Source organism: Piliocolobus tephrosceles, chromosome 5 (assembly GCF_002776525.5).
Source record: "Piliocolobus tephrosceles isolate RC106 chromosome 5, ASM277652v3, whole genome shotgun sequence".
Lineage (NCBI taxonomy): Eukaryota > Metazoa > Chordata > Mammalia > Primates > Cercopithecidae > Piliocolobus > Piliocolobus tephrosceles.
The window spans coordinates 102160923-102185269 of record NC_045438.1 but is presented as its reverse complement, the minus strand read 5'-3'; the positions used below and the strand labels follow the sequence as shown (position 1 = coordinate 102185269).

General features: G+C 35.5%; 1 protein-coding gene across 2 annotated transcripts in view; it reads left to right on the top strand.

Moving 5' to 3' along the window:
* COL19A1 (collagen type XIX alpha 1 chain) overlaps window positions 1–24347 on the top strand; it is a 341119-nt gene that overhangs the window by 177587 nt on the left and 139185 nt on the right. For both annotated transcript variants that reach the window (XM_023230284.2, XM_023230285.1), the window contains exon 15: window positions 6827–6880. In XM_023230284.2, the coding sequence (XP_023086052.1) occupies window positions 6827–6880 (54 nt within the window). The remainder of the gene's footprint in view (window positions 1–6826; window positions 6881–24347) is intronic.

The window sequence follows — 24347 nt, the reverse complement described above, 5'->3', positions numbered from 1 at the left end:
AAAATATAACAAATCTATACAACGTTTTTCATAGTTAAGAATAATTTAAAATATGAAATTACCAAAATATGACTGTGCTTATGATAAATAAGTGCAAGTAAACCCAGAATAATTACCAAACCTAAAACTACATTATTAAAAACAATGTAAGTATTTTAAATAACTTGATTGGTTCTATTTTTTTATTAATTAATGGTTTGTATAGATATGTTAATCTCTTCTGTTCATGTTGTTTTTTCAGAAAGTAAGAATTTAATCCTAATCAATGTGAGATACATTAAGGAACGCAGGTTATATGTCTTCTTTTAATGAAGGGCAAACTCCTCCAAACGTAAGCATAGCATCTATTTTGCAATACTGCCACATAAGAAGTAAAAATAACTTGGATTATTTGGTATCAAGTAGGATTTGTAGATGAAGAATATAATTATCTAAATTAGATTTTCCATAGCTATAGCAGTTAATATTCTAACTGCTGCAGAAGTACCAAGAGAAGTGCAAAGAATCAGGATCTTAGCAGTCATTCATCCATTCGACACCTACTAACTGCAAGGCACACTGCTGGATAATATGCAGCATGGAAAGTGAGGACATACACAACTTAAAAAATGGAAAGTCTCATAATAGGAGCAAAAATTATTTTTAGAGGAACGTTTATGAGAAGTACAGATATCACAACATCATTCCAGATTCACAGACTCTATGTTCTATTATTCAATTAAAAATGTTTTTAGCTTTATTGGCTTAATCAATAGTGACAGAGAACAAGTTATTTCAGGATCTATATAATAAAAAGATAAGTTTTCTGAGTTCAAAAAACGTGGGAAGAGATTATAATTAAAATATTCCTGCAACCACATGGAATGATCATATTTCATTGTGTCCCATGTCTGAATGATTTCAGGGCTCCATATGAAATTGTTACGTTTTAAAAGCACTATGTGTAACCCCTAATTTTTGAGTTTTTGAAGGCAGGATAAAATTGTCCACCCAATTAGAGAACTGGCTTACTACAATTGGTAATGATTGAATCATTCTTGTCCACCCTAATATTTCGTGAGATTTTCTATCTAGCATAGCTCTTCCTATTCTCTCTTATCAGTGCTTCCGGGGAGATTTGTCAAGGCCTTTATTAGTGTGTGAAAGAGACACTAGTGTTCCTTATTTCACAGATATCTGTTTCCTAGCACACACTGACTACTGATTTTGATAAAAAGATAGGCTTTTATATAAACATAGAATTCCTTTCTGAACACTTATGCACCCTCAGGAAAATTTTTTCTTATCATAATTGGATGAAATATCATAAAGCTGGTCACACTTTAATTTATTAACGCAAACATTCTTAAATTCCACTTCTCAGAACTAATATAAAAGTCACTTCCTTTCTGGCTGCTCTAGAGATTAAAAAAAAATTATGGCACTAATAGAGACATGAGAAAAGTTAAAATTAAAAAAAAAGAAAAATTACTTCTTGAGACCAGACTATATATTATATTTTTACTTATTTGCATTTTTTCTTTTATAAAACTCATTTCGTGTCCTAGAACAATTCATTTTCAAGAGAAAAAAGTACACATGTAAAACAAAATTTCATTCCAATGTCTCCAACTTAAAACTTTATTCCTGTTATTCCCATGTTAAAGGCACAAAATTTTCTGTAAAAACAGATATATTCTGTTTTCCATTTTAATTTCATACGTTCTATTTGAAACACAGAAAATTCTCTAGTAGTAGTTTAGAATTTATGCAGATTCTGCTTAATCTTATGTTTCAAGTCTATGAAGCATATTCTAAAGTAATAATCGTAACACTTAAAATACACTTGCATAACATTTTTGTTGAAGTGGGTATTAGGTATCATATGCACTGCAACATTCCTGGCAAGGGAGTGCACATAATGCTTTAAAATGAAACTCTCCTTTTTCACTTCAGCTCCTTTTCTTGATTGAGAAGCTATAAATGTATCTTGCCTCTTTTCACAAATGAAAATGTGTTCATACGTAATTAATCTACCCTATTAACTCTACGAAACATCTGCTATATTTGTTAAACACTTCAAACTTCTGTTCTGAACCAGTTAATTCTAAGTAATTTCTCAGTTAAATATTTACATGGGCTTCCATGATGATGAGCTCTAACTTGTCTTAAATAATCAGCAGATTGTCCAGAGAGCTGTGTGAGATATAACACATTGTAATAGCTATCCACTGGAACTTAAAATGGTTAGCTGGCTTGGACTATTTTTTGCTTATTTGTATCTTAGCTAAAAGAGGTAACAGCCTTATGAATTCCATTCTTTGTCAATATTTTTAATGCCCAGAATTGTGTTAAAAGGAAAATGAATACCTATGTAGACCTCTGCAGATGTTTACATCATGAAAATGCTAAATCCAATCTCAAATATCTCTTTCAGAAAAGTGATAAATCTGTATGTGTGCAAAGTTTTAGAAATAACTCAATTTACAGTTATTTTTATAGCCAACTAAGTAGATTAAAAATTAGAAAACATTAATAGGCATTTTTGTTCAGCAAATTAAATCAAAGAAGAAAAACTCCACAGATTATGCAAATGTGCTGTGTATATAAAGATAACTAAGAATATGATTCTCTAACTGGACAAATTATATAAATCTGTAAAACATCAGGTTTTGATCAAAAATTGGAATAAGTTCCACAACAGAGATGCTGTTACGGTGGTAAATGATTAATTTGTAAATGAACTATAAGGCAGTGTTACTCACAGGCATCAGAGAATAGAATGATCACTTCAGACTGAGGAAGACAGACAAGATTGAAAGTTCTCCCATGTGGTAATTAAGTTCAATTTTTGAAAATAAAAATCATTATATAAAGAGCAGAAGTCATTTCTCCAACACCAACACTCAGTATTGTTCTAACTTGGTGTTTTCTTCTTTACAATATGCCAAATGTTTATTGAGTTCCTTCTGTAAGTGTTGCAGAGGATAAAAAGAAATGAGCCTCTATCCTCTAGAGCAGGGGTCTCCAACCCCCAGGACAAGGACTAGTACCAGTTCATGGCCTGTTAGGAACTGGACCACATAGCAGGAGGTGAGTGGTGGACAGGCTAGCAAGCTTCATCTGTATCTACAGCCACTCCCCATTGCTCACGTTACTGCCTGAGCTCCACCTCCTGTCAGATCAGTGGCTGCATTAGATTCTCACAGGAGCATGAACCCTATTGTGAACTGTGCACGTGAGGGATCTAGGTTGTGTGCTCCTTATGAGAATCTAATGCCTGATGATCTGTCACTGTCTCCCATCACCCCTAGAAGGGACGGTCTAGTTGCAGGAAAACAACCTCAGGGCTCTCACTGATTCTACATTATGGTGAGTGTATAATTATTTCATTATATATTACAGTCTAATAATAATAGAAATAAAGTACACACAAAAAAATGTAATGTGCTTGAATCATCCTGAAACTATGCCCCCATCAGGGTCCATGGAAAAATTGTCTTCCACAAAACTTGTCCTTGGTGCTGAAAAGGTTGGAGACCAATGCTCTAGAGCTCATGGTCAACTAAAAGGATAAATGAAGCACACACATAATGACCTTTACAAAGCCAGAATAAGGAAGAATTGTGGGAGGGATTCTGAGACAAATGCTGAGCTCTATCCAAGTTCAATTCAGGTAAACTGGAGGTTAAGTATGTCTGTAATTTTCATACTAAGTGATAGATAAATCCACTGTTTGACTTTACTAAATGGGAGGAACAGTGTCCTGGATCATTATAAATAATCCTGCCAGAATTTTAATTTGTTAGTTTGCTAATAGAAATTATTTTTCTACAGTTGACTGATCTGTGTTTTACTAATGACAATATTAAAATTATTTTTGCTTTGTCAATTTCAACTAATGTTGAATACTATGCTCAAAACTATTCTGAAGATTAGGAGAACATGGCTAGAATTACAAATTGGTCTTGGATCATTCAAATAGTTAATGATTTATCAAGGATTAAAAAAGAATTTCCTCAATTTTTATCAAACCCCTAGCTGGGTCCTAGACTTAACAAAAGTGAGGAGGAGGAGATCAGAGTCATGATAACATCTAGTAGGCCCGTAAGTGGTTTATGTATGTGAGTTGGTGTCATATCTGACTACTTGAGTCTCACATACAAAAGATTATCATAAATATTTTTTGAGTTTGTTAAATACATTCCAAATCAAATGTTATATTCTTGCATTAGGTAGACTTTGCTACATAACTTCTTTAAATAGTAAAGGGAGTAGATTTTCGATTATATGTGTCTCAGAATTAAGTGTACTCCCTGATGTGTATATGTTTTAGTAATTCATGTTTAAAAACACTGAATGAGCTGTCAACATTTGGATGAATATAAAAAATGTTATATATTAGTTTGACTATTCACGAAATGATAATAGTTGTCCTAAGGGTAGGAGAGAAGAGTTTAATCTAGAGCCAAGATCATGTCAGTCTCATAAAAAAAGACACAACTCTCTGTAATTATAAGTAATACTTGGTATATTTGAATTTCAAAATTTGTTTTTCTTATAAACACTAGGAATTTGCCATTTTAAACTTGGCCTAATTATCCAACATTACTTGATTATATATCATTTGGCAGGTTTTGTTGTTTGTTTGTTTTTTTTAACTACAAAGGGAACTGATTGCTTCTTTTCCCTTGTGTTTTTTTCCTTCCTAAATCAATAAAACATAGGCTCCATATGCCCCTGTAACATTAAATTGCTCCCAAAGTAGATAAAAGAAATGAAAGTGATAAATATATAAATTTCATTCAACTATTGTGGAGAAGGAGTAAGAAAGATTTGGGGGAACTGTGAAAACTGATGACATATGCAGAATTTTTTGTACTAACACTTTAAAAAATATAGTTACAATAATTTATACTGAACTCTGAGAATATTAATAAAATGAAAGCCATTTGATTGAAAAATTAAAATACATATATCACTTTTTTATTCAAAATAAAATTAGATTGTGAAATTAAGCATGTATGACATTCATGAAAATTTAGTTTGTATGAAAAAATTAAAAATGAATATATACATAATAAGTAACTATAGATCATGATGAGTACATCTGGCATTTTAGTTTCAACATAGCCATCACTTTTTAGAAAAAGGTCATATTATAAAAATGAATCTTAATTATTTTAAAATTGGATAACACAAGAATTTCTTCTGGAATAAGGGGGAATAAATTTACATTTATTTGCATTTGTATTATCCGATTTTTCATTTATTTCAAACCATTTAGGGCATTTAATAGATGATGGGTTAATCATAAATATTTGGAAAACTTTTTGAAAATTACTGCCTTTATCCAAAAACTTTCATTAGAGTGGATGAGTTCCCCAATGTGAATTGTCATTTGGCCATTAACAGGCACATACCATGATGAATAAGATATAGATTCTATTATAGATTATTGCCTGGTGAAAGAAATAAATCATTACATGAATAATCACTTAAATGAATTAGTGGTAAGTATTTTAAAGAAAAAGTGCAAGTGCAAGGCACTATGAGACTGAAATAAGGCATTGTCTCCAACTGGCAAATCAGGGAAGATCAAGCCTGATTTTCTTAGGATCAGTTTGGCTGTGATGTGAATGGAGGGAACAGTGTGTAGAATCAACTAGGAAACTCTTACAGATAAGCAAGAACATGGGAGCAGTAGGAGTGGAGACAAATGGATGAATCCAAACCTGTCTTGGAGATAAAGTTAACAAGATTTGGTAACTGTATGTGAGAGAGAAGTTTGAGAGAGGTGAGTGTGGAGAATGAGTTCTAGATTTCTGGCATGAGCATGAAGAGAGTGTGGTATGGATTTTCTTGATTTGGGGCATGGTAGAAGAGGATCCAGTTTTGGAGGGAGGATCCTGAGTTCAGCATTTGATAGGGTAAACTGTGGATGCCTGTGAGGTAGCAGCGGTTCCATCAAGCAGGTAGTGGGTCTGAATGCAGCTTAGAGATAAACTGGAGTTGTAGATCTGGGCATTGCTGGTCTAGAAAATCCAACACCCACAGATGTATGAGATCAATGTGAGAGAATGTGGACTGAGAAGAAAATAAGACTAAAATCTGCCACATTTAATGGTTGATTAGGGAAGAAAGAAGCAACAGGAAAGAAGTAGTCATAACTGCTGAAATTCTTTTTAAATGGCAATATCATCATTTTTAATTTCATGTGGAGTAAGAATTTCTATCTAAAATAATAATCAGGAGACTTGACTTCCAGATTAATACCTGAGATTTCCTAGGACTTTGTTATGATCTGAAAAAAAGAATGTTTATTTTCCCTACCACTTTATATTATTATGAGAAAGCAGTAAATAATATTTTTAATATTAAAAGTTCAATGTTATGAGTAGACACATATTTGAAGCCAACACCATAATCATGCATTTCCTTAGAATATACTTACAAAGCTACTCTCAGCCAAAAATGTAGTTTTATTTATAGAGTTTAAATGTACAAAGAGGTATTTTTTTCTGCTTAGAAATATTGTTACCACTTATTTATGGTGGTTTGTTGTAACATGGTTCCAATCATATGGGATTCTTCACTGGCAGTGAACATTTGGTCTCACACCTGGTGCGGGACTGCGTTTTTTTCTTTCTGGAGTTAGCTACAAAGATAAATCAGTCAAAGAAGGGCAATTCGTCATTAATACATTATATAGTTCAACCTTGAAAGAGCTCAAATTACTTTAAAAGTTTGTTTTAATAAACACAATAATTGTTAATTTTCACCACATTCTTTGTGGGGCAGGTATACTTGAAACAGTCTATTAGCATGTGTCTCTTTTTCCTCATAGGGTTCCCTGGGGATACAAGGCCCCCAAGGTCCACCTGGAAAAGAAGGTCAGAGGGTAAGTAAACTTGGAACAACTGGTAGGCATTACTAACTCAGGGGCTACTTATTTCACAACACTAATGAAAATGAAACGGAAACATAGCAAGCAGATGGGCATATGGAGAGTATCAACTATCCAAAGGCTGAAATTTGAGATTTGAGATTTTGACAGAGGTTTTGCAATTCAGAAAATTCTATATTTTTCAAGATTGGCAGCACAAGTGTAGAGGTATTGTTTGAATAAAATGAATTAGCCCTAATTTGATCTACAGCACTTTGGTCATATTTTTAGTTTTTGAATTAAGTTGATGAGTATCTTCGTGGAGGTCCAGGCTCTTTATTAATTCCATAAAAGTTGTGAATGTTAACTACATTCTTTATCCAAATTAAATTATTGACTTTACTGGCTTTTCATAACTCTCCTTTCATTGCCATTTATTGCCTTTAACTGAGACAAAATAGTAGCAAATAAATTCTTGTTGGAATTGGTGGTAGAGCAATAACCTCCTGTTTCTAGTCGAGTTCAATTTCATTATTCCCCAGTAAAAAGAAGCCCTGCAGTGTTATGACAACTGGTCAGCTTCATATGAACAGTGGGCCCGAATCTTGTGGTTTACTGTTGTTATCATCATTTTCAAATCATTTTAAAGTCTCAAAAAATCTTGTGTGTCCTTTCTCGTATGCTTATTTATGGCAGTCTTTGTACTAAATAGCACAGGTTCTGTCAACTTCTGTTCCCTTGTTGATGAGCATTCCATGACTTAGAGAGTTAGATGATTTGCCTAAACTTGAGCTTCTGACTCTAGTCCCACATTCTCTTTTATTATTAACCCCAAATATGTTTCTTAGACATTCTCATTTATTATTCCCAGTTCTGCCTTCTGTAAAATAAGTCTCTTTCCTCAACTACGTTATAGTCCTTCAAATATTTGAGGGTCAGTGGTGTATTGTACCAAGATTTACCTTTTATCATGTTAATAAAATACCAATTCTCTTAACTTGTTCTCTTATCATATGGATTCTGGACTCTCCAACATGCCAATAATCTTTGCCAGAAAACACTCATTGGCTTTCCAGAGGTGTCAAGAACAGAACTGGATACATGTAGTCTTACTTAGGGCACAGTAAAATGAGGCAAGTATGCCCCATACCACAGACAATGTGCTTCTATTATGGCCTAAGGTTGAGCCAATGCTTCTTTGTCTGGTATTGTACTTTTGACTTGTACTGACGTGGTCAATTAAATGCTTCTACCTTTTTATTTTAATGAAAGCTGTTAAGTCAGGTATTTACCCAGCCTGTTGTTGTACAGTTGCCTTTTTGAATCACAGAGTAGGAACTGATCCTTGTTAAATTTCGTCTTTCTTGATTTTAATCCCTAGTAGCATTCTGTTCTTTGGGGGCTTTTTGCTTTTAAAAACTGATTTGAATCCTGTTTTCCAGTGAAATATCTCTCAGCTTTATGCACTGTAAAATCTGATAAGCCTACCTTCTGTCTTCATTCAAATCGTTAATCAATCCTGAACAGAACATGGCCTGACAACCCTGTATAACACCAGCCTAAGCTACCATCTTTCCCACCATTGATGCCCTTGCAGTGTGACAATCAAATCATGTACAAATGTATTTGAACCCTACCACCTTCCCACCCACATTTCTTGATTCGGTTTGTAAGATAATTATGACAGACTTGTTAGATACTAGCTGAACTGAAAAAATATTTAAATGAGGCTTTTTAAAAATAATAATGCTTCAAATTAAAATTGTACCCTATCAAAGCTTGCATTTCATAAGAGGGTAGATTAAAGAATAAATTAAACATGTATTTTCCATGATAGTAATGAAGGAAATTAGTTAAATTGTAAAGTTCAATCACTATTTTATTTAATTTACTCCATTTATAATGTGTATAGTCCAGATAATTTTATGTTACTTTTATTTTATCTTCTATCGAGAGTAACATAACGTCAGAAACTAAAGAATGTAATAGAACTTATAGACACTTTTAGGCATAGTTTGTCATTATTGCTACTGCTCTTTCACAAATGCCCTATTTATCAAAAGAAGTAGCTAGAGCAGGTATTATTGACATTATCCACATTTACAAATGATTATATGCATGTGGATTATATCCGTAGATGCTCAGTGATTTATTCTACTTTATAAGCTACTTGAATGGGAAGCAAATGAATTTTAAAAATGAGCATTCTTACATATTTACATTTAGGTCCACCTGAGTGCCAACATTTCTTCTCAGCTCAATAGTTAAGGAGTACTCAACCGTTTCAGACATGTAAATGTACTTGTACGTGTATGCCTGTGTATATACATATGTGTGTATACATACAGATGCACATTCTGAAAGCTAAGACCAGTAATTTTTCTATTTCACTAAAGTTTGCAGTAGAAAACAATAGTGAGAAAAATCTAGGAATTTAAAATCATTTTTTATTTACCCCATGTTAAAAAAAACTCTTGTTTTTTGTTTATGAGTGTTTGACCAAGAAGGTATTGACTGTCATTAAGTCTATTTAAATGAAACATAAAATATGTGAAGTTTTATACACTTTATTCCTAGACATAATGACTTTAATGAAAGCAGAACATTTAATTTTAAACAAATCATTAGCTTGTTGGTTTTCCTCAATGATTAAATAGGTAGTAGCTACTACTCTACCAATATCTCACAATTATGGTGAGTTTCAAACATGAGTGTCACATTTAAACGTGGTTTGAAAATTATCAAACATTATAGAAACATGTTAATATTGCTATTATTATTATTAAAGACATAGGATTCTGATAGATGAATTCTTTTTCTTTTTCTCTTTAACTCTGTGTGTAGTTTCCTATAAGCATAATAGCAACACTATCTTTTTGCAAATACCACGCTAAAGTTCTGTTTGAAATTTTGATTAGTTGATTTGATTTTTTAAATTATCCTTTAAGCTGCTAAATCTTAGTTTATAAAGTGTTCATTTAATAAAATGTAGAAGTAATGGACTTCTTATACTTAGAAGCTATTCTTAACCTTAACAATGTTCTGTGACAATGTGTATCTGAAATTTATGGGTTCTTTTATTTCTCAACTTCCTGATTTGCCTTTTTTGGATCTTTTATATGCCATTATTTATTTATTTACTTTATCTTCTTGAAGCCCTGCAAGCAAAATGTTGGGTTGACATATTTTTTAGTCTTACATCCTTTATATATTCACACAGATTTTAGAATTCAATGAATGTTGAATATTTCCTCTAAGCTACAGGTGAGACTATTTCAGATCACAATGAGGGAGAAGAGAATGGCGTCAGGTGTGGGGGACCTTCCTGGAAGTTAAGAGGGGGCTTAATCCATCATGAGGCAGAAAAAGGCTGGGAGAACCTGGCCACTACAGGACCAAGAAGTCAACAGAAGAGCAGTTCTAGATTCATGAAGGGTTCAGCAGAATTAAAATTTGGAACAGTGTAAGTGGAGTGATGCTGGATAAGAGAAGTGGCTGGAATTGGTGCCAGTGGAGAGAAGTTCAGTTGAGTAGTGAGCAGGGCGCTGGAAACAAAAATCTCAGGAAAATGTAGGAAATTAGGGCATGAGTTGTGAGGAAGGAGAGGCAAACAATGGAGAATGTGGTGGAGAGGAAAGGACAGGAACTGGGTGGAAACCCAGAGAAGTATCTTCGTGAAAAGTGGAATATTTCATGTAGCAAAGCATGTTCATGGATGTTAACAAGAAACATTGCAAAAGAACTGGCATTATAAAAATTCCCTTTAAGATGTAGTTTACTTGTAGGATTTCTTAATGTGCCTAACAGACTCTCCCCAAAAATAAGGAAAACAATAATTGTTTTTATGTAACCTTCAATTTTCATTTCATAGTCACATTAAATGCATGTCTGGATAATCTCAAGGTTAACCTGAAGCTACCCTGGTCTTTTTAAAAGAAGTTCCTCTAGTTCTCTGAAAAAAAAGACATTTACTGATGGATCAACTAGTTACTGCCCCAAACAGAAGTTTGTGTGGTTGGACCAAGATGATACCTCACTCTTGCACCCCGTTGCTGGATCCTAATTTTGATCCTGAGCAGAAACTTTATGTTTTAAATTCCCTGTAACTTACCCCTCTATCCTGCCTATCTTGCTCGCAGTTTATCCTCTCTGCCTGTGACTGTCCTTTTTCCCCTCTCTGGGCAACCATCCTCTTGATTTCCTCCTTGCAACATTTTTGTACAGGTTTTACTTTCCCTTGAAATGCTTGCTCCAGGGTGACTTTGAAGCTTTATCTGGAGTCAGGATTCCTTGCATTCTTTTTTTTTTTTTTTTTAATTATACTTTAAGTTCTAGGGTACATGTGCATAACGTGCAGGTTTGTTACATATGTATATATGTGCCATGTTGGTGTGCTGCACCCATCAACTCGTCAGCACCCATCAATTCATCATTTATATCAGGTATAACTCCCCAGTGCAATCCCTCCCCCCTCCCCCCTTCCCATGATAGGCCCCATTGTGTGATGTTCCCCTTCCCGAGTCCAAGTGAGCTCATTGTTCAGTTCCCACCTATGAGTGAGAACATGCGGTGTTTGGTTTTCTCTTCTTGTGATAGTTTGCTAAGAATGATGGTTTCCAGCTGCATCCATGTCCCTACAAAGGACGCAAACTCATCCTTTTTTATGGCTGCATAGTATTCCATGGTGTATATGTGCCACATTTTCTTAATCCAGTCTGTCACTGATGGACATTTGGGTTGATTCCAAGTCTTTGCTATTGTGCATAGTGCCGCAATAAACATACATGTGCATGTGTCTTTGTAGTAGCATAATTTATAATCCTTTGGGTATATACCCAGTAGTGGGATGGCTGGGTCATATGGTACATCTAGTTCTAGATCCTTGAGGAATCGCCATACTGTTTTCCATAATGGTTGAACTAGTTTACAATCCCAACCAACAGTGTAAAAGTGTTCCTATTTCTCCACATCCTCTCCAACACCTGTTGTTTCCTGATTTTTTAATGATTGCCATTCTAACTGGTGTGAGATGGTATCTCATTGTGGTTTTGATTTGCATTTCTCTGATGGCGAGTGATGATGAGCATTTTTTCATGTGTCTGTTGGCTGTATGAATGTCTTCTTTTGAGAAATGTCTGTTCACATCCTTTCCCCACTTTTTGATGGGGTTGTTTGTTTTTTTCTTGTATATTTGTTTGAGTTCTTTGTAGATTCTGGAAATTAGCCCTTTGTCAGATGAGTAGATTGCAAAAATTTTCTCCCATTCTGTAGGTTGCCTGTTCACTCTGATGGTAGTTTCTTTTGCTGTGCAGAAGCTCTTTAGTTTAATGAGATCCCATTTGTCAATTTTGGCTTTTGCTGCCATTGCTTCAGCAAAGTCTCAGGATACAAAATTAATGTGCAAAAATCACAAGCATTCTTATACACCAGTAACAGACAAGCAGAGAGCCAAATCAGGAATGAACTTCCATTCACAATTGCTTCAAAGAGAATAAAATACCTAGGAATCCAACTTACAAGGGATGTAAACGACCTCTTCAAGGAGAACTACAAACCACTGCTCAGTGAAATCAAAGAGGACACAAACAAATGGAAGAACATACCATGCTCATGGATAGGAAGAATCAATATCGTGAAAATGGCCATACTGCCCAAGGTTATTTATAGATTCAATGCCATCCCCATCAAGCTACCAATGAGTTTCTTCACAGAATTGGAAAAAACTGCTTTAAAGTTCATATGGAACCAAAAAAGAGCCCGCATTGCCAAGACAATCCTAAGTCAAAAGGACAAAGCCGGAGGCGTCACGCTACCTGACTTCAAACTATACTACAAGACTACAGTAACCAAAACAGCATGGTACTGGTACCAAAACAGAGATATAGACCAATGGAACAGAACGGAGTCCTCAGAAATAATGCCACACATCTACAACCATCTGATCTTTGACAAACCTGACAAAAACAAGAAATGGGGAAAGGATTCCCTATTTAATAAATGGTGCTGGGAAAATTGGCTAGCCATAAGTAGAAAGCTGAAACTGGATCCTTTCCTTTCTCCTTATACGAAGATTAATTCAAGATGGATTAGAGACTTAAATGTTAGACCTAATACCATAAAAACCCTAGAAGAAAATCTAGGTAGTACCATTCAGGACATAGGCATGGGCAAGGACTTCATGTCTAAAACACCAAAAGGATTCCTTGCATTCTAAACAGCACAGAGAACATCTGCCTACCCACCCCTGCCCCCATCAAGATGTGTTTCTTTGCACCAGCTCACACTTGATGGCAAAGGGGCTGGGTCACATTTCCTCCATGGGCTGGGAGCCTACAAAAGTACAGGAGGGCAGGGCAAGCAGCATGTCTACTTACATCTTAAGGTGCAAGCAACTTGGAATTTAGCATACAGGTTGCACCACAGACTTTGGGGCCAGATTGCCTGGATTTTATTTATTTATTTATTTATTTATTTATTTATTTATTTATTTATTTATTATTGAGACAGAGTTTTGCTCTTGTTGCCCAGGCTGGAGTGCAGTGGTGCAATCTCGACCCACTACAACTTCCACCTCCCGGGTTCAAGTGATTCTCCTGCCTCAGCCTCCCAAGTAGCTGGGATTACAGACATGCACCACCATGCTCAGCGAATTTTTGTATTTTTAGTAGAAATGGGGTTTCACCACGTTGGTCAGGCTGGTCTCAAACTCCTGACCTCAGGTGATCCACCTTTCTTGGACTACCAAAATGCTGGATTTGCAGGCGTGAGCCACACAGCACCTGGCCCAGATTGCCTGAATTTAAATCCCAGCTTTACCGCTTATTAGCTGTGTGATCTTGTGTGAATTCCTCAGCCACTCTGCACCTCACTTGCCTCCTTTAGAAAGTGGAGATGATAATAACGCCTACCCTACAGGGCTGTGATGAGGTGTAGGCCATGTCGGTGTTAGCTGCGGTCATCATTCTCATCCCTAGCCTAGTGATCTCAAGATGTTTATAGAAGGGAATGCAGGTATACAGATTCAGAATATTAGTACTTGATTAAGGAGAATGTCTAATTGATCAAGAAAAAATATTTAAGATAAAATGGCTTTTTTTGCTACTACTCTGTTGAATCTATTTTATTTAAATTTTACCTGAATCTTACTTTATTTAGATGTCCATGCCCATTTTATAATGCCCCAGAAGCTTGAGGCCCAGTGTTGATCTAACTTGAAAATAAAATTAAGTATGTAAAAATGTCTGCAAGGTAGAATAGACTATTGCCTTTTCCTTAAAGAAGGAGATGAAGATTGATGTCATCATTGTGGAGTAGCTGAGACCTCAAAATGTGTTCGATTAACAAATTCTGCTGATCATGTGTGAATTTACCAGGACTTTCATGTAAAATTTACACTTGGTTTTTCTTTTGGTTTGATTCTGAACTGGTTGATATACTTTACCTGAGGAAACACAAGTAGTGAATTATGTTTTTAGTAAGTACTGGGGTGTATTGATCTCATTAGGTAAAAGGACATCAAAGTCACCGCTTCTATGAAATCAACACATACAACAGGACTCACCTAAGCAAAATTTTCCTTAAGCTTATTTGTTTTTACGAGGCTTGGAATATTTTTCAAGTGAAATTATGCCCCTATAGTCTAGCCATGCTCTATGAAAACTTTGTAGAACACAGCAAGACAGTAATGCAGGTCAGACCTGCCTCACAGTATAGTAAAAAATAATCATAATAGTGTTTCATTGGGCATGGTGGCTCATGTCTGTAATCCCAACACTTTGGAAGGCTGAGGCAGGCGGAACACTTCAGATCAGAAGACCAAGACCGGCCTGGCCAACATTGTGAAACCCCGTCTCTACTAAAAATACAAAAATTAGCCGGACATGGTGGTGGGCGCCGGTAATCCCAGCTACTTGGGAAACTGAGGCTGGAGAACCGCTTGAACTGAGGAGGCGGAAGTTGCAGTGAGCCGAGATTGTGCCACCGTACTCCAGCCTGGGTGACAGAGCAAGACTCTACCTCCAAAAAAAAAAAAAGAGTATTTCTTCTTACTTTAAGATAGCTTATTCCAAGGTACCAACTTCACAGCTACAAAATGATCCCATTGTTCCAATGAATGATTTCAGGGCCTGGTAGAAACCACTAACAATTGCAGTTGCAAATCCTTACACAGGCTTGAATTTTAAAGAGGAGTCTTATAGAGAAAAGAATGGATAATTATGAATTTATGGGAAGTACTTTTGTTAGTTTCACAGGCAATATGATTGTCTTCTTATCTTTATGTGTCAAAACTGACAATGACCTTTAAAATGCACAATGAGTGTTTCATAATTCTGCTCTCACTAAAACTATGACTGGTGTCCTTCCACCAGGAATTTGTATTACTAGCAAGAAAAGGTCAAAAATTACTTTAAATAATAATTTTAACTTCGGTCATAGGTAGAAAAAAAGCATCTTTTTTTGCTTGGATTCATCTATAAATGTAAACATATACCTTAAAAATAACACTTTAAATGTTCTGTAGTCTACAACTATTGGTTCATGCTTATTGCTTGTTAGAAAATTCTTGGCTTACAGATAACATTTTATTTCATTTACTTGCTATGGCATTTCTTCAGAATGTCTCCACGAGGATTATCTTGGGAGTTTACAAGAGATACCATCCTTAATTCTGTCTGACATTTCTAGATGAATAACTGGGAAATTGGGTACCCTGTTCAGGTCCCAAGCAGCAGTTGCAGAGCTTTCTCCAACACTTTGTTGGAATTTACAAAACCTAATATGAAACTCAGTGGATAAAAATAAGCAAATCTGCGTTTATCCCTGCATCTCTGTTTGCAGAGCTCCATAGTGGACTTCAGGTGTTTGATGTCTCCTAAAATTGGGTCAAATATAGTTACTGAATATAGTTACTGAAGCAATGTAGTAAGACAGGACCAAGGGGAAAAGGCTAATATATGTTCATGTCAAACAAATGCCCTCAAGGGTGTAGTTGTGTAGCAAGGATAATCCTTTACTTTTGCCTCATATTCTCTTACTGGTGGGAAAGATAAATCAAGGAACAAGATGTTGGGAAACAACTTCTAACTCAGGCTAATTAAAATCAGGTGAACAAGAGATGTAGCCCAGACTTTGTGAGCACAGGCCATCCCTTAGATAAAGTTAAATAGCACAGCTAGTTACTGACAATGTGCCTGTGTCTCCTTGTGGTAAATTTCACTCTAACTGGTGGTCTCTGCAGTGCACTTGAGGTAGAAGAGACAAAATGCCCTGGAAAGGCTGTCAATGAGAAAATATACTGTAAGCAATGATTTTGTTCCAGTAATACTTACATCGATAGTAAAGCAACAATGAGCTGAGGTCCTTACATTCACTTAAATGAAGAGCTGAATGACATTATATGTATTGTAACAAAATAACATTATAAGTTTTCTCTTTTATATGGATTAGTAAAGAAAAAAGGTTTTGTATGTTCAAATAGGACCCTGAGTCTGAATGGTTTATTTATTTATGTGAATAGACCCAAGAGCTGTTCTCTGATGCAGAAGAGGCACATCATCTAATGGGGATTCCTTCAAACTGGAGACATTCAGCCCCTGAGGCCAAGTGGCTAAGAGCTTCAGAGATAAGCCTGGAGAGGTGGGGGTGGACCCATTTCAGGAACATCAAATTATCACATTTTAGAACTAAAGGGATACTATAGCATCATTCCAGCCCACCAAATAATAAAACAGAGACCCAGGAAATATTGGCAGTTCTCCAAGGCTGCAGGACTATTTATTCTAACTGTTCCACATAACATATACCCATTGTCTATTTTGTGGTATCACAGCGAAACCGAGATTTGCATGTTTTTAAAATAGAGAATATTGAGAATTTAACCAAATCACTAACTTTTAAAAAAGTTACTTAAAAATCAATAACTTAATTTTTCTAATTGAAGCCACACACTAGAAGGGACAAATATAGATATGTACAACTGATCCTTTTGTGGTCTCCACACATTGTGACAAGCACACATTCTGTCCCTATAACCTGCACTGACAGATGGGAACCAGCAATGCCTGGCCAGTGAGGGACCAGAGGGAGAGTCAGAACTGCTCTTTTTTTCAGGAGAGCAATTGGATTCATTTGTGACTTCAGCCAAATCACTCAAGACTCTAGTCTAAATTTATCTGTTTTATCATAACTTAGCCCTCAGGTATATTATGGGATTAAACCAGAAGCACTTTAAATGCACTCTGGTGACAGGTGTTCTATGAAGGAGTCTTATGAATATTACCTACTTAGCCACAGAAACACTTAAAGAGAATGAAAAAGGAGAAGGCACATTCTGCCAAAGTGGCAATATGCTAATACACCTGCATCAGGATCTTTATTCGAACATTACACTGAACACGTTAGTAACTATTTCATACGTTTACCATTGGAAATGTCAAGTAGAAAGTTATTTATCCATTTGGGATGGAGTGAATATATGTGTGGGTGGCTGCCAAAACCAAGAATTAATCACAAGTTATTAATCAATTTGGAAAATATAAACAGATAAGTTTTCAGAAATGCAAAACATTTGGAGCATGAAACATTTTTATGGCCTAATGACTTTGAAAGCCAGCAAATTATGTTTCCAATAAATAATCAAGCCCTCAATTTTGTAAAACTCTATAGTATTTTGAGTTACCTTAGGTAATGGCACATAATTCTCAAAGCAACTTTAATTTTATAACACTTTTGTTTTTCTTAAACATTATATTTTAATTATCAAGAGAGAAGCTATTGCAAAGTAAATGTGATGCCATAATTCTTTAAAAAGTTGAAAATTTCACTTTTATATGATGTATGTAGATTAAACAGTGTTTTTATTTCTAAATTTCTTGGCATAGTAGTATTGAGAGTCGCTCTTGAATTCTTCAGAAATACCTTATAAACTACTTTTTCTCATTTTCCTCAAAACCAGTAAACTTTTACTTGGATATTTTTTACGAATTTGATATTTATTTGACATTTTAATATGTCCACCACAAACATATACATATATGTATGTACATGTATGTAAGTGTTACCCATTGCGCTTTTAAAACTCACAACAGTATACAACGTATTATGGTGTCATTTGTGGCTCTCAAATCACCAGACAATGCACTTCTTGAATACTAGAAGGAATTGTTGTTTGCATTTCTTATGTGAGAGATGCTAACAATATGTCTATGCAACTGTGAGAAAGATGACTGCAGAGTATCTACAAGTATATTTAATACCTTGAATGCACATAAAATTCAATAATATAAACAAATAATTTATGTGCATTCAATATTTTTATTCAATAATAATACCACTTTAAGAAAAGCAATCTTAGAAAATACAATGAAAAGAGCAAGATATCACTGGAAAAAATCTACACCTGTTGTTCTGCCATATTGAAGGCCATTGCTTCACACTCTCCATTGGCCACGTGTTTTATGCAGTCTTCTAAATCTTTTGCAGAAACATTTCCATATCTTCAGGCATTTATTAAATCATGTTTATAGTTTATTTGTCTTTGAAAGTATTTGAGGGTCTTATAAATGCAATGAAATCAAAATCTCTACACTGAGAGGAAAAGACAAGAGCTAATGAATAGAGAGTAGGGAAAAGAAGGAAATAAGCAAAAACACCTGTACTGAGTGAGGCAACTACATTTGAACAAAAAGCCTCTCTGAGAGACCTGAGGGCCTATTTATTTACTCAAGAAACATTTGAGTGCCCGTTTTGTGTGAAATACTGTGGAAGTTGGCTTAAGTCAGTTTTCCCTAAAAGGAGAGTCTAAAATGGGATCCTTGTATAAGCGATTTACAGAAGAAACCTGTAAGAGAGTGAGGGAAGCAGACAAGAGAAGAGAAGAATGCAGGCAAAATATGGTTTCAGGAGCATCAAGTCTCTCCCTGATCTCACAAGACACTCTGGAGCACCATAAAATTTCTCCTGCCTTGAAGCAAGGTGCGAGGCTTGCCCTCACAGAGTGGGGAGATGGCAGTAACTTCCCAGTATCTCCAGGCCAGGTAGCTCCTGTAGACTAGGTAACTCTCCAGGAAAGGGTGCAGATAGAAGCTAGTAGCAGCCAACCCCATGGCAACTGAGCCCAACCAAGCCTGGCACCAACTGCACCTGTACAGAGGTGAAATAAAACACAATCCTTAACATCACTAACACCGAATCCTTGATGGAGTTTGAGTGAAAGTGAAGACATTATTTTAAAAAGAACGTTGATAATATTAACCTCATAGACCGGGCTCAGTGGCTCACACCTATAATCCCAGCACTTTGGGAGGCTGAGGCAGGCAGATCACTTGAGGTCAGGAGTTCAAGACTAGCCTAGCCAACATGGTGAAACCCTGTATCTACTAAAAATACAAAATTAGCTGGGCATGGTGGCATGCACCTGTAATCCCAGCTATGTGGGAGGCTGAGGCTGGAGAATCTCTTAATCCCAGGAGACAGAGGCTGCGGTGAGCTGAGATCACATCACTGCACTCCAGTGTGGGCAACAGAGGAGACTCTGTCTCCAAAAAAAATAATAATAATAAATAAATAAATAAATAAATATTCTTGTAGTCTAATCAATAAGTAATAAAGAGCATGATTATAAAAACCAGTGAAATGGCTGATGGGAGTGACATCAAGGAGATTGAATGAACATAGACCAGGCAAAGGACTTAAGTTTCAGAAGTGATTGCTGATGTATCAAGTCTGAAATGATGATAGTGCCTTTAAATGAAGTAGAAAACACTTGAAGAAAGTATTCTTTTAGAAGAGATAAGTCAGTTTGAAGTCTACAGCATTAGGACTACTGAAGGGATCTGCAATCAAAAGTGCACCAGCCCCTTAAGATGTGAGCTGAGTAGAAGAACAAAGTTTACTGTTAGCAAGTCATCAGTTTAAGGGCGATAACTAAAGCCACTATAGTGGGGTGAGCGGGCAGTGTGCAAGGGAGAAACTAGAAGGAAAAGAACTGAGAGTAGAACCTTGAAATTTGGCTAAACCTATATATAGGAATGGGGTGGAGAGATGAACCAGAAAGTTTAAAGTATAGAAAAGTGGGAGCATAAGAAGAAAGTTTTGAAAGGGAGGGGACTGCCAACTGATAGGAAATTCTTCAGAGGTATCAGGGAAGATAGGGGCTGAGAAAAAGCCATTGGTGATCTTGAAGGAGGCTGGTTTCTTAGAGTGTCTGTGTTGCACAAAGGCAGATGTGACACTGCACAGATCTCAAGAGTGTAGTAGATATTAAGAAAGTCGGGGGATTATGAACTATTATTCTCAAAAGCTGAGGTGTAAAGAGAGATGGCATAAGACTACATTGGGAGAGGTCAAGGAAAATCTTTATTTTTTCTCATAAGTGTATATAAATATATGTGAATACTCAACTATATTTACAAACTGAAGCAAAGAAGTCTGTAAATAGAGGAACTGAAGATACTAGCAACAGCAAACAATAATAAATAATCCAGACATACCAGAAGAGGCCAAAAGGGAAGGCACAGGTATAAACATGGGTCAGCATCTTTACCTTGAGGACACAGGAAAAGGAAAGGAGGGGCAGGGACACTCACTTTGGGGACAAACTAGAAATAGAGACTTATTGCATATTCACATTGCATATGCATATTCTTCTCATATAGAAAGAATTTTTTAGTGTAGATATGATTTAGTAAAACATTTGCTGTTTATAAGAGGCATTAATCTCAAGATTGTTTTCAGGCCAATACATATACCTACTACTTTCTTCCCTCATGAACGGCAAGCCCAACTTAGGTAAAAAGTAGAGAGAAATATAGAAGTAGAGGAAGCCAAACTAAACGATGGTGAAAGGGGCAGGCCTTGGGATAAGAAAAAGTCTGTTATTGCAATTTCAGTTCAATTTCAGTTTTGCTAGGTTTTTCAAGCTGCTGGGGGAAATGTAGGCATTTCATTTTATCCCTTTTATCTAAGACTCCTTTCCTTTGTAAATTACCAGTGGTATCTTAGAAGAGCATTTCTGTTATCAGACATTTGTCTGAATTCATTTATTTTGTTTCACAGATTCATGTAGAACACAGTTCTAACTCCTTGGAAAACTTTGTTTTATTGGTATAATATAAATGAGGTCAGGGTAAAATATTGTCAAAATTAAATCGTTCTTATCTTTATTGCTTTTGGCAATTTTCACTTTTTATGTCTCTGTGCACATTCTGTAAACTATCATTTATTTTTCTCAAATGGTATAAAATTTCTGAAGCATGCTAATTAAGTATCGTTTCCAAGCGAGGAAATGTCAAGGGACTGTCTTACCATATGAAGAGTCCTGCCTATGTTTTTATCAGTAAGTCCTTGTGGTTATGGTGATACATTTTTGTATACTCTACTGGTAACTTACTATGGGCTTTAAAACCTTTTTCACTGGGAGCTGATGCAAGTGAATGTGGTGTGTTTCCTTGCAGCTGTTGCCATGGAAATAAAGACCTTTTCAAAGTAAAATGAGGATGACATAAGAATTACGAATTCAAAAGAAGTTATGCTTCTAATTTAATATAGAAAATGGTACACTATTCCCTTTCTTTTTAATTTTGTCAAAACTGCATGACCTGAGTGTGTCTAATATACTTTTATTAGATAATTTCTAGTATCAGAAGAGCTAAAGCAAAAAAAAAAAAAAAAAAAAAAAAAGGAATAGGTGAATTCCCCACAGCATTCAGTAGGATGGGCTTTAATCTTTAATCTTTTATTCTTAAGACTTATAATATTTCTAATTGTCTTCCCCATGCCCGCCTCCATACTACTTTCTATCTTATTTTCCATTTAAATCTAATTACCTGTAATGGACTTTCTTAAAAACCAACCATTTATTTTGCCTTCTTTCTTTGCCACGTCATTTTCAACAACTAGGCACATTTCCTAGCATTAACACACAAAGAAAGATGAACAAATCTATGAAACTATCTCAGATTTTATTACTGTTCATGTTCAGACTTTGAAAGTCTTGTAGACTTCTCTTGAAAATAAAAAAAAAAATCTGAAGCAGTTACACAAATTAAAGAGTTTGTACCAGAATGTAAATCAACACATAGCTTCCTTCATTAAGAAATTCTTGCTAACAAAGAAATGTCAGCAGAACTAAACAATAGGTTTAATGACATGGCCAAACTTGTGAATTTGTAAAGATTAATGTGTTAAATTGGAGATCATTTTATTTTGAGATAATATGGAAAATGACCACAACTATTATTGCATGCTGAGGTGTGATGGTTATTGAGGAGAAAAATTTTATCAAAAATATTAGGATTCTCAAGCCTGTAATCCCAGCACTTTGGGAGGCCAAGGCAGGCGGATCACAAGGTCAGGAGATTGAGACCATCCTGGCTAACACGGTGAAACCCTGTCTCTACTAAAAAAAAAAAATACAAAAAACTAGCCGGGCGTGGTGGCGGACAACTGTAGTCCCAGCTACTCGGGAGGCTGAGGCAGGAGAATGGCATAAACCCGGGAGGCGGAGCTTGCAGTGAGCTGAGATCCGGCCACCGCACTCCAGCCTGGGCAACAGAGTGAGAGACTGTCTCAAAAAAAAAAAAAAAAAAATATATATATATATATATATATATATAACATATATATATATATATATAATATATATATATAATATATATATATAATATATATATATAAGGATTATGGGATTCATTGTTTCTGCAAGTTAAGAAACCATTTTATTCTTACCTTTTTAAAAATAAAATTTGAACAGTTTTATAGACTTGCTTACTTGCCTGTTATCATCAGTATTTTAAATAATATCAATACTTCCATGGAAAGAAAGAATGTAATGTGTTTTTTAATGGTGGGAAAGAATAAAAGAGTGAGCACTGAAGTTTCTAGAGATTGTTACAGTATTATTCTCATAGTTTTACAACAGTTATCAAAGAAACAAGTGATGTTCTTGATATTCTACATCAGTGAAAAGTTATCTTCAAATATTTAACAATTTTGATAGAACATTTCAATTTTTTTTTTCCATCAAAAGAAGATGCATGTATAGGAATTCTAGAATGTTGAATTTATTTATTTCATTGAGAGATTGTTTAACTTTAATAAATAATGTATAGGGTGATTTGCTTTAACTGACTACTGATGAAGAATTGAAGATTAATTTTGAAAATACAGCATCATTTGCTCCATTTTTAAATAAAAGTTGTAAATAATATTCTCACAGTCTAAAATTACTTCGAAATCTCTTCTTCCATTTCCTTAAACATATCTTTGTTAAAATTATTTCTATCTTAATGTCATTAAAACAAAACAATGAAGCACTTTTTAAATTTTTTAAATTTATTTATTTTTTTCTGAGATGGAGTCTTACTCTGTCTTGCCTAGGCTGGAGTGCAGTGGCGCAATCTTGGCTCACTGCAGCCTCCACCTCCTGGGTTCAAGCGATTCTCCTGTCTCAGCCTCCCAAGTAGCTGGTGCTACAGGTGTGTGCCACTGCACCCGTCTAATTTTGCATTTTTAGTAGAGATGGGTTTCACCATGTTGGCCTGGCTGGTCTCGAACTCCTGACCTCATGTGATCCACCTGCCTCGGCCCCCAAAGTGCTGGGATTACAGGTGTGAGCCACCATGCCCAGCCAATGAAGCACTTTAGATAAAAGTTATCCTCTGTAACGATGGTCCCCAACCTTTTTTGGCACCAGGGATGGGTTTTGTGGAAGATTGTTCAAGAACTGGGGTTGAAGGTACGATTTCGAGATGAAACTATTCCACCTCAATCATCAGGTCTAGTTTGATTCTCATAAGGAGCATAAGGCCTAGATTCTTCGCCATGTGTGGTTCACAATAGGGTTCCTACCTCTATGAGAATCTAATGCCCCCACTGATGTGACAGGAGGCAGAGCTCAGAGTGGCGGAGACAGGAGCCCACCACTCACCTCCTGCTGTGCAGCCCAGTTCCTAACAGGCCGCAGACCTTTATCAGCCTAGGGCCTGGGGATTAGGGACCCCTGCCCTATAACAAATGTCAATTCAACTTAAAGTAGATATGTTAACAAGCAAAAAGCAGGATCATGGTTTACATTAAAAACTGTATAATAGTGTTTATTTCTTCAAAGAGTGCATATAGGTACTTAGTATGGGGAATCGCTATTTCAATCATGATTTTTTGTTTCATTGTAATTACAAAATGACAAAAAGTTAATGAGTGCCATAGGGAATCTTTATGTGCCTTATACACAATTTAAATAATGTGTACAGTTTAGTAATTTTTTTTCATTTTTCCCTAATTTTTTAAATTATATCTTTTAAGTATAATTTTTTGTTTGTTCAATTCAGTAATATACCCTGGAACTTATACTTCATATGTGTTTATTTCATTTTTTTCTAGCAATTCAGCTTTGTAATATTTTATAAAGGAACTGATTCATGACAGATTGGATAGTTTAAAAACCAGTCCTTTCCCATAGAATTAGAGAAATGCTGATTTAGTA